Source organism: Amblyraja radiata, chromosome 33, assembly GCF_010909765.2.
Source record: "Amblyraja radiata isolate CabotCenter1 chromosome 33, sAmbRad1.1.pri, whole genome shotgun sequence".
Classification (NCBI taxonomy): Eukaryota; Metazoa; Chordata; class Chondrichthyes; order Rajiformes; family Rajidae; genus Amblyraja; species Amblyraja radiata.
Genome location: NC_045988.1, coordinates 15419328 through 15431137, shown reverse-complemented (window position 1 = coordinate 15431137; position 11810 = coordinate 15419328). Strand labels below are relative to the sequence as shown.

General features: G+C 40.1%; 1 protein-coding gene across 1 annotated transcript; it reads left to right on the top strand.

The window, feature by feature from the left end:
• The first annotated feature begins 2563 nt into the window (after positions 1–2563).
• Positions 2564–8717, top strand: bsx (brain specific homeobox). Its single transcript, XM_033049809.1, has 3 exons — positions 2564–2932; positions 6288–6481; positions 8325–8717. The coding sequence occupies exons 1-3, from the start codon at positions 2671–2673 to the stop codon at positions 8580–8582; spliced, it is 714 nt and encodes a 237-aa protein (XP_032905700.1). The 5' UTR covers positions 2564–2670; the 3' UTR covers positions 8583–8717.
• Positions 8718–11810: the final 3093 nt, after the last annotated feature.

Genomic DNA, 11810 nt, shown 5'->3' with positions numbered 1-11810 from the left:
AATTTAAAGTATGCAGTTGTTCCCATGCGCCATCACTGCACACCCAGGCCTGGCGCCGCAATAAATAGTAGATTTCACGCGACGGGAATACAGTGTGAAACCCTGCTACAACGGAATAGCATTACACCCTTTCATTGGACTCAGATTTTGATCATTCACCTGGTACCTGTCAACTTGTCATTTCATGGTGTAAAATGAATACAAGAGTTGAGGTGACGGGGTCCATTTAGTGTAGCCTTGGCGAGATCTGTGTAGAGTTAAAGTCTAAAGCGAAGATAGACACAAAAAGCTGGAGTAACTCAGCGGGTCAGGCAACATCTCTGGAGAAAAGGAATAGGTGACGTTTCGGGTCGCGAGTAAAAGTCTGATCCTTTCTCAAAATACAGAGGAATACCCCAATGCCCTCAAAATACACCAGGGAGCAAAAATAGTTCAAAATAATAGTTTAAAATGTCCTCTCCGCACCAGTCAATCAATCGAAATCGATGAGAAATCAATCGAAATCGATTCAGTCTGAAGAAGGCTCTCGACCCGAAACATCACCCATTCCTTCTCTCCAGAGATGCTGCCTGTCCCGCTGAGTTACTCCAGCATTTTGTGTCTATCTTCACACACACACAGTCTTGTAAACTAGCCTTCACTGCAGATGTTGTGTTGGTAGTAGCCCTTTCATAGCCTGTGCTTGTCTTATTGCCAGTAGACCACGCCATTGCTTCGAAACAATGGAGAATACCTGTGATATCTCCAGAAATATATTTAATTTTGGCTGCACCAATGTGTGAGTTTTTCACAACCTCGGCTGGTGCCAAAGCTTAAGTCAGCCAAATTCTTCTCTAATACAGTCATCGTTGTAATATAGGAAATAATTAGTTTAGTTTAGAGACACAACGCGGACCACCCCGACCAGCGATCCCCGCACATCAACACGGGACAATTTCTACATTTATATAATTATACCAAGCCAATTAACCAACAAACCTGTACGTCTCTGCAGTACGGGAGGAAATCGAAGGAAATTTCGGGAAGACCGTACAAACTCCGTACAGACAGCACCCTTAGTCGGGATCGAACCAGGGTCTCTGGCGCTGGGGGGGGGGGGGGGGGGGAGGGGGAAAAATTTTCTTTGGGGAAAATATTTTTCTTTACAATGTGTGGATTGGGATCTGGAGTGCACTGTCTACAGATATAATGGGAATGGGTTACCTTGTAGTTGTCAAGAGCCATTTGGAAAATAGGAGGCGAGGAAAACGCTGTAAATGATGTTGGATTGCGGAAAACATTATTTTCATAATTGTTAAAGAAGGAACTGCAGATATTGGTTTAAACCGAAGATAGACACAAAAAGCTGGAGTAATTCAGTGGGACAGGCAGCATCTATGGAGAGAAGGAACGGGTGACGTTTCGTGTTAATTCGATCAGTGGTGCGGATTTTTTAATCCAATTTTGTGGGGGTATTGTGAATGGCTAGGTCAAGATATGTCCTCCATCCATGAATGGCCTTGATGATCAACTGCTGCCTTAAAACACACCGGTCTTCCTGGTGAAGGTGGTCTCGTAATACTAGTGGGTAGAAGTTTCTGGGATATGGACCCAGTGATGGTGAAGAAATGGTGACATATATCCACGCGTGAGTCTTTGGGGAGTCTTTGGGGAGTCTTTGGGGGTTGCGGGGGGGGGGGGGGGGGTGGCTGCAGCAGCTATTTAACCCCTGTCCTTGTTTGACTTCTGGCCCTTGAGTTTGTCGAAGGTGCCCAGGTGAGTAACCACTTCTAGTGGATGGTCTTTGATCATAGATAGGGAAATCAAACCTGTAACACAAGTGAAGAAGAGTTGAACACAGGCTCTGTAATCGTTACTGGCATCAATACGTAGGTAGAAGAAAACAAATGAGCGAAAAAAGTGCTGAATCTGTAGGATACAAAACACGGCAGTTGGTGGGAATATAAAATAGAGCCGAATGCTGGAAATGCCCAGCATGTTATGTGCATTAGTGGGCTGAGAAAAACTGGAAAGGCTGGTTATCTGAAATGACTGGATTCCCTGTTGTATTTCGATTTTAGATGCTGGGAAACGGACACAAACGTAAATGGTCAGCATTTGTCCAGAGAACGGAAAAGTTGATATGGCGCCACTTCTAAACGAATGCTGCCCAGCTTGTTGAGAATATAAAAACTGATCCCTCGTACACTACACTTGCTTTGAATGTTGAAACAAAAATAAAACTAAGCAAGTAAAATCCATGCTGTAATTTATAAGTTAATAAGAGACATTATTTTGTTCTGGAACACCATTTTTTTTTTCAAAAGAGACGCGAAGCGCTTGCAGTAATTATTGTTAATTGACGTGTTTCATGACCCGCTTGGTTCAGTACCTGGGCCAGCTCCCGATGACCAACGCTACCTGCGCCAATATGCCCAGCAAGCTTAGTGATTGCTTCCTATCCTCCGCCCAGAGCTTCCCCATTGGCTAATCGCGGTCGTATTCCCTGGCGAAGTACAAATCTTTCACTTCAGTAAATAGTCTCTCAACCTCCTGCAAACCTGTTACATCCAAAAATAAGACTTTCGGCTGAGTCTCGCTAATAAAAGACCAGTCAGTGGAGTTTCCGCTCATAAACACACAAAAAATAAAGTAAACCTCTTTTGGACTGGCAGCCGGAGACGCGGAGCGATGAACCTGAATTTCACGTCCCCGTTACACCAGGTTTCTGCCCAGCGACCGACCTCTTTCTTCATCGAAGATATTTTACTGCATAAACCCAAGCCCGTAAGAGAAGCCCCTCCCGTGTCCTATGCCAGTTCCTTGGCATCCCGCGTCCCGTTGCTGGAGTATGGATACCCTCTCATGCCAACTCCGACCATCCTGGCACCTCATCCTCATCACCCACTCCACAAGCCGGAGCACCATCACCCTTATTTTCTAACGTCACCTGGTAAGTCTATCTGTTAATGATTAAGTTGGAGTAAACGGTTAGAGGGAGTGTTTATCAGTACAAGAAATGCAGGGGCGAATTTAAACTTTAAAGTGCATTTCTCAATAATTGCAAGCATCGGTTGGCGGTCTGCGCTGAATATATGAAGCCGACACAAAGTGTGAAAAAGTCACACTTGTCTTTTTGTTTCGTTACCTGTTTTCCCAAGATTTAATCGAGCGAATTGTATATATATTGTTTGCAGCATACAACTCTTCTGACATGTATTCCAGGCAACAGGAGTCAGGTGCCAAATGCTCAGATTGTGGGAATCTATATGAAACCGCGTTGGAATATAAAGCAGTGAAAGTTTAAAACGACTGCGCTAGGCTCAATGTGATAAGAAAATAAGCGATTTCAAGCCAAAAACCAGTCAAACGTTGATCGTTTGCTGTACTGATTTTGCGAATGCAATTGCTTTAAATAAATTAAGCACATGGAGCCTGTCTCTCATATTATAAAGTGGGACTTGACGACTTAAGTTTTAAACTTTTATTTAAAATTGAATGCCAGTATTAAAATTCTTTCGACCATGTTTCAAAGTGGAATTGTTGCTAAAGTCGTTGCAAGCTCGTGTGATTCAAGGGAAACACAACTGACACCGACTTTAGCAATTTTATTTTGAGCATGAGTTATCAAACTATCGCTTGTTTCATACAAACCCGTAAAATAAATACTAATTTTAAACGAGTATGTCGCCTTATCAAAATCTTTTAAAGAAATTTGATTTCATCGAGCTCTTGAATGTTTAAGGATTTGTTTTAAAAAGTATCATTCAAATGAATAAGATTCACTTACAGTAATTTTTAACCGATCACATTGATCAAACTCTTAGTTATGTCTTTTTAATCATCAGCTTCAAGTGAGAATTTGCCACCGCACAGCCTTCTTGGTTTAGTCTGCAATTTATTTTGAGGGTTTAAGTACCTATTAGTACCACGCCCTTTCCCCCCACTCGGCCCAAAGGTGCACTCTTTTCCTGACACATAAAACACCTAACACGGGCTTGAAGTAACATAAGCACCTACAGCAGGTAAACGGCATTTTCTCCCCAGATTGAAACATAAAACAAAACTTAACGCTGAATCAAAACTGTGCCTTGATTCTATTCGGCATGAATATCGAAAAGTTCATTAAATAAATTGAGATAATTCAGGGCAAAACATGTAACATATTAGAAGATAGACACAAAATGTTGGAGTGGCTCAGCGAGACAGGCAGCATCGCAGTCCTGAAGTAGGGTCTCGACCCGAAATCTCACCCATTCCATCTATCCAGAGATGCTGCTTGTCCCGCTGAGTTACTCCAGCATCTTCTGTCTATCTTCGGTGTAAGCCAGCATCTGCAATTCCTTCCTACACATTTAACATATTGATACATGTTCTGCATTAAATGTGTATATGGAATGGCTCTCCCAATAACTGTGGTTATATCGTGTAAATGTCAGACTAGTACCAATATTAGGTACTTTCGTGAAGTTATTAAGAGACATTTAGATAGACACATAATTTGACATAGGACTGAAGAGTGCGTCCTAATGCCGGCATATAGAACCAGTATAGACGAACAGAAAGGTCGACAATGACGTGGTGGACCGAAGGGCATGTTTCTGTGCTGAATGGCTATAATTCCATGACTCTACCGCTTATTAATCGGGACAATTCGGCAACCTTAGTTTATTTAGCACATTTAAAGTAGAATATAATGGTTCGCGAGCGCTATAAAACAATAACAAGACCCGTGACTAAAGAATGTGTGAGGATAAATGGACAGACGCATGTTCAAACCGGTACGTTTAAAGCTAACGTTCATCACACACATGGTACATCATGTTAATGCAGAAACAAAGAACTGCAGATGCTGGTTTATACCAAAGATGTTTATACCAAAGATAGACATAAAGTGCTCGAGTAACTCAGCGAGTCAGACTACATCTCTAGAGGAAAAAGATAGGTGACATTTTGGGCTTTGAAATCGATATTTAGTAAAGCGCAGAATAAGCGTAGACCTGTTCAGCTGACGAGAACAAGTTTGTTCATAAACACATCATGAAGGGTATATTAACGGACCATCTTTGAACCGAAGTACAATGAATACTGGTGTACATTCGGGAGTTAGTAAATATAAATATCTATAGACACGAGAAACTGCAAATGCTGGAATCTTGAGCAAAACACAACGTACTGGAGTAACAGCCGAACAGGCAGTATCTGGGGAGGAAATGGAAATTCCACATTTCGTGACGGAACCCTTCTTCAGACTAAATATCTGTATGCCGATTCTTGCCCTAAACTATTCTTGCCAACCATTAAGGTAGAAAGTGCGAACTGCAACGTGTCTTTCAGCCTTTATCCTATTCTAACATTTCAGAATAATTCGTAATCTCTTTCGTGTCTTCGCAGTAAACTTTGCAAAACACATGGTGTTTTAAACCATCAAATAGTCAATTGCCGTTACTGTCAGATGTGGTCGCTCATAATATATTTGATTACCTGCTGGTCCGAAGTAAAACCAGCGTTTGAAAAATAAACATATAAACTTTTCTAAACTTCAAAATGGATCTTTGCAGGGGACTAGATATGTTCTCACCAAAGTCACTGTTGTTCATTTCAGTGTGTCCATATGGTGTTTCATTTCGTTAAAAAGACACGAAATGGCATAAACTAATCAGGTATATTCAGCAATGGCCGACATGGTAGCTACTCCTTAAAGTGTCAACTACATTAAGTCGAACTGATGCAAGAAGCTTCACATACAAATAACCACCTTATATTACAAGGTATCAGATGCCAAATCTCAGTGGAATCGAAAATGAATAGGAAGCTTTTGACCGGCAACGAACTGGTAATTCTTTGAACAGATAACCCAAAGTCGAGTGTTAACCTGTTAATAGAAATCGCATCAAAGGACAGCTCTCATTTGAAACGAGAAGGCATTTTAGCAGAAACAATCGTTTAACGAATAAATGACCAAATATTGTTAGATGTACATTGCCAGCCGTGTGTTGTTATTTTCGTATGTTCTTAAAGCCTAGTTAGACAATCACAGATTTTCATTCGACCAACACGCGGAACATTTCAATGGGTTGTAACATTTGTTGAGCCGCTGTTTGAGCGGTTAAACGGGGCAATTCAGAACATCTTCCTTTGGTTGGCCTCCAGAATTCTTGGACAAATAGTGACGAAGGAGGACAAAACTCTTGTCATCGGGAGATCCAGCGAACAGGGGATATTTTGTCGCACAAATAATCTTTTACAGGGATGAATGCTGATTTTGAGAAGAAAATTGATATTGAACATTGTGTTCTTGTTATCAGTAGGGATGCACATGCCGGCTCTCTTCCAACACCCCCCTGAGCTTCCAGGTAAACACTGCAGGCGGCGGAAAGCCCGGACCGTCTTCTCCGACTCACAGCTCTCGGGGCTGGAGAAACGATTCGAGATCCAGCGCTATCTGTCAACCCCAGAGAGAGTGGAACTGGCGTCCGCACTGAGTCTCTCGGAGACCCAGGTACAACCGGGAGGGCGGTTGCAGAATAAAACTATGTTGATTGAATTGCAGTTTGGTAGATATAATTTGTTCTTTAGACAGTTTTTCAAAATAATCTCATTGCACAACACCAACCCAAATAATGCATATATCAAATAATATACAATATATATATACATATATTTGTATCCTCCTTCAATTCCAATATCCTTCAGTTAATTGTGTTTTCATTGCTGCTATATGTGTATGATATATATATATATATATATATATATATATATATATATATATATATATATATATATATATATATATATATATATATATATATATATATATATATATATATATATATATATATATGAGGTTTTCAAATCAAAATCAACTGATATAAAAATTTGACAAGAAATTATAATGAATATTCCGAGAGAATGTGACCTCTCTACAAAGAAGTGAGTTACGGGCGAGCAACTGGTTATTGGTTCATAGTTACGGTTTGTGTTACTAACTGTTGACAGCAATTATCAGCTCCGTCACTTCCACTGAACTGGGTCGGCGCACCTCCCGGTGACCTTGAAGGCGAGTTAATAGTAAACCTGTGAAGCCGCGAATGAAATTTAATTCACAATTTCTGCTTCCACTCATTACGCTATTTACATCCCTACGGCACCTGGTTGTATTTGGCTCCAGCCCTTTATATATTAAAAAAAAAACAGCACTGAAACTTCACATTCCCCAACCACACTACCACCACCGCACCAGCTACTCACGCTCCCCACCTCCAAGCGCGCACGCACAACGGGTCACCATAATAGAAACTTTAAACCATGTTTAACTTCGTCATCTAAATGTCCGGGACCAGAGAGGAGAATTACTTCTCAAACTAATATACCGTCGAAATCAGTAAGCAGACTCCACAGTGAGCATCCATTGTAATAGTAACGGCATGTTATCCAACAAGTGAAAATGATGCAGTGCGTGAAATGAGTGAAATAAATCCTTGATCAAACGATTTTGAAACTTGGTCAAAAATGTCTACTCGCTTATTAAACCTGGTCCAATACCAAGTCACCTGTAGAAATATAAGTCCCCTTTGGAATATTGAACTTGGCAATCTTTCACCGATGCCTGTTTTAATGTTGAGAATTGTGATCGCATTTTTTTTTCAAATTCGAAGTGAAAGGAAGCGCATCATGAAATATGTAAGAAGGAACTGCAGATGCCGGTTTAAACTGAAGATGGAGACACAATCTTCACATCATGAAATACTTCTGCTAGCTTTTTAAACCATCATATTGCTTCGATTGTGATTTAAGACGCAGAATCCAATACATTATTTAAACGTGATTATATATTACTTCTCAGTTTTAAGGAATTATTACATTTATGTGATAATTTCTATGTTTCTATTGGATTTAAGAGAGTGAGATAGAGCTCTAGGGGCTAGTGGAGTCAATGGATATGGGGAGAAGGCAGGCACGGGTTATTGATAGGGGACGATCAGCCATGATCACAATGAATGGCGGTGCTGGCTCGAAGGGCCGAATGGCCTCCTCCTGCACCTATTTTCTATGTTTCTATGTTATGTTTCTACAAAAAAATAAAATGATTGACAACATATTTTTTATAAATTCTGTGGAAATACATTGGATTTTGGGTTAGGAAATTGTAGTTGGGAATTAGTCCTTTGATTTGAAAACGAATTTCCTTCGATTTCTAAAAGACTTTAAAAAAATGATCAACAGCAGCTAATTTCACCCCTCGCCCGCTATCGTATGCTGGGGCTTTATCACTAAACTCGTTGGGTCAAAAGTGCTCTTCCTGTCAAATTCTTAGTTTTTTTTCTGGTTGATGTGTTATCCAGGTGAAAACGTGGTTCCAGAATCGAAGAATGAAACATAAAAAGCAGTTAAGAAAGTCTCGAGATGATCACGGTCAGAAAAACTCACCCACCGAGGAGCAGCGCCTCGACTCTAGCGTCAGCGAGACAGAAATAGCCCCGGCAAATTCCATGGAGATAAAGTCTTTAGGCAGCCAGAACACCTTTCTGATAGAGGGTCACGAAGATGATGTGGATATTATTGAAGACGATGATATTTGCTCTACTGAGCATATAGCGTAAAATAAGATTAAAAACTTAAGATCCCGAAATACACCAGAACGAGCTACTGATCACACGGGAAATACTTTGAGACTGTTGGATTTGTCAGGCTGCCGGGCGGAAGATTTCAGTAACCCCGCCGACCTGACACGCCAATCCCGGACCGTATCTTCCGATAGTCTATACAACGGACGATCTTTCCTGTACATAGTTAACTAAGGAAATTTTAATATTTATGTCAAATGCTCTCTGTACAATGACAACTGTTCGTGACGCTGACACTTCGATAGCACTTGTAGAATTCACCTCGTTAACCACTTAAGTTATATAAATATTAATAAACATAATTGACAACAAAATAGTATTTGTACCATGGACTCCTACAGTAAAGTACAGAAAAATACGAATTAAACTTTATTGCTCCGTCTGTCTGAATTAGTATAAACGATCTGCCGATTTCCCTTCAATGTTATGTAACCATAACCTTAAAACGCAATGATGCGGCTTTAAGCGGAACCCTATACAAATAAACACTACGTCGGATTTGTGTGTAAAGCGTGTACTTATTAATTACACACTCATTGCATTTTGTTAAAGACAGAAACAAATGTATACAATATTGCAAAGTATTTGCAGTGATTACTGCATCAGTAGTGTTCATAGAAAGTTTGAATACTTCACTAACTAGAATTTCAAACATGAAGAAAATTTAGATTGTGTTATTCTCTTTATAGTTTATATTGCATATGATATTTTCTATATAATATATGGTAAATGTAATCTTAATTATATAGTGTATGACTTTTAATTATACTGAATGCGTTATCCTATGTATAATATATACTATGAAACATTCTCTACATAACATATACAATGTGTTGTACTGAACCATACATATTGTGTCCGTGTGTTATTTGCCACAAAGCTAAAGAATATGGAACTGTATTTTCATATTTATTTATTGCTTGCAAACTTTTTCAACACAATCAACCCTTCGTATCTCCTCTACCTGCATAATATCTCCCTGCAGTCAGTCCATTAATAATATCAGTAAATGTATTCTAATCACAAAATTCAAAATATGACAGAACATAGACAGTCATTTATAGAGCATATCTATGTTATAGAGTATAACATAGAACAGGCTATAGAACTTGTTTTAAAATTCATCCAGTTGATTGATATCAATAGAGAATCAAGTGGGATTTCATTCCTGACTTTCAATGTAATTGCTTGAAATTTATCATATCCTCTTACACTACATTGCACATGAAGCACCTAGGGCCAGGAAACATGCAATAACAGGGCCTAGGGCCAGGAAACATTCTATAACAGCGGTAACAATAATCATAACACGGCATCAATGTATACAAACCATATTACACTAGTTAAAACTTAAAAGTTCTAACTTTCAATTTCAAAATAAATTGTACATCATTTCAGCAGGCCTATAAACTGAAAGTATCTTGACAAAGTATGTCAGCCTGAAAAAGTGACTGATTTTACAAATATCAAATTAAGTAATCACCATTCTTTTAAGTTCACAAGTGATACTCAATAGTCTTCCAAACTAAAATAGATCACTACATGTTGACAGCACTTTCATCAGGACTCACTCAAAGCACATTGGTTTGGTACATTGAAATTCCATACTGCAATGAGATATACTTGTATTAGTCTTCTATATATTTAGAACAATGATGATATGATTATTAGTGAAGATACCCAATAAACTATTTATTTAGTCCACAGCAGTAAGTAAGCCTTAGACTTGCTTCTTAGCTAACCGACCATACATGTCACACTTAGCAATTCACAACAGATAATCAAGTTATATTCCAGCTATTTGTAGATTTAGTACAGAAATTCTGCCACATTATTTAGTTTCATAAAGATCCGTCTCTACAACCACAAGTCTGTATCCATGGATTTAAAGTCATTTATTGAAGTCAGGAAGCCATACTGAGTTCATTTTAATCACCAATGGTTACACAAACCAATCACTGCACATTCTCTCTGCTAATCTCACACATACAGGCAGACATTTTCCCCTCATAATTTGAAAATTAAAAAGACCTGATAACACAGGTCGTATCTGGACCTTGTAGACCTCTGCATCTCCAGACCTGAATGCCCGGGATCTGGACTTCAGAAGAGTGCAGATCTCATAGTTCATCCAAGGCTTCTGGTTAGGAAACACTCGGGGGCGCGGGGGGGGGGGGGGGCTGATCGTCCCCTATCAATAACCAGTGCCCGCCTTCTCCCCATATCCCATGACTCCACTAGCCCCTAGAGCTCTATCTAACTCTCTCTTAAATCCATCCAGTGATTTGGCCTCCACTGCCCTCTGTGGCAGGGAATTCCATAAATTCACAACTCTCTGGTGAAAAAGTTTTTTTCTCACCTCAGTCTTAAATGACCTCCCCTTTATTCTAAGACTGTGGCCCCTGGTTTTGGACTCGCCCGACATTGGGGACATTTTTCCTGCATCTAGCTTGTCCACGCCTTTTATAATTGTATACGTTTCTATAAGATCCCCCTCATCCTTCTAAACTCCAGTGAATACAAGCCTAGTCTTTTCAATCTTTCCTCATATGACAGTCCTGCCATCTCAGGGATCAATCTCGTGAACCTACGCTGCACTGCCTCAATCACAAGGATGTCCCTCCTCTAATTAGGAGACCAAAACTGTACACAATACTCCAGATGTGGTCTCACCAGAGCCCTATACAACTGCAGAAGAACCTCTTTACTCCTATACTGAAATCCTCTTGTTAAAAAGGCCAACATTCCATTAGCTTTTTTCACTGCCTGCTGTACCTGTAAGCCAACTTTCAGTGACCGGTGTACAAGGACGCCCAGGTCTCGCTGCACCTCCCCTTACCTAACCTAACCCCATTGAGATAATAATCTGCCCCCTTGTTTTTGCCTCCAAAGTGGATAACCTCACATTTATCTATATTATACTGCATCTGCCACGCATCTGCCCACTCACTCAACCTGTCCAGATCACCCTGCAACCTCCTAACATCATCTTCACAGTTCACACTGCCACACAGCTTTGTGTCATCCGCAAACTTGCTAGTGTTGCTCCTAATTCCCTCTTCCAAATCATTAATATATATGGTAAACAGTTGCGGCCCCAACACCGAGCCTTGCGGCACTCCACTCGCCACTGCCTGCCATTCTGAAAAGGACCCGTTCACTCCTACTCTTCGCCTCTGGTCTGCCAACCAATTTTCTATCTAT

What these genes read in the sequence shown, in the direction of transcription:
- bsx (XM_033049809.1), top strand. Translation starts at nt 2,671, where the DNA reads ATGAACCTGAATTTCACGTCCCCGTTACACCAGGTTTCTGCCCAGCGA. An exon ending in TTATTTTCTAACGTCACCTG is followed by an intron (nt 2,933 to 6,287) that starts GTAAGTCTATCT and finishes TCTTGTTATCAG; the next exon opens with TAGGGATGCACATGCCGGCT. An exon ending in TGAGTCTCTCGGAGACCCAG is followed by an intron (nt 6,482 to 8,324) that starts GTACAACCGGGA and finishes TGTGTTATCCAG; the next exon opens with GTGAAAACGTGGTTCCAGAA.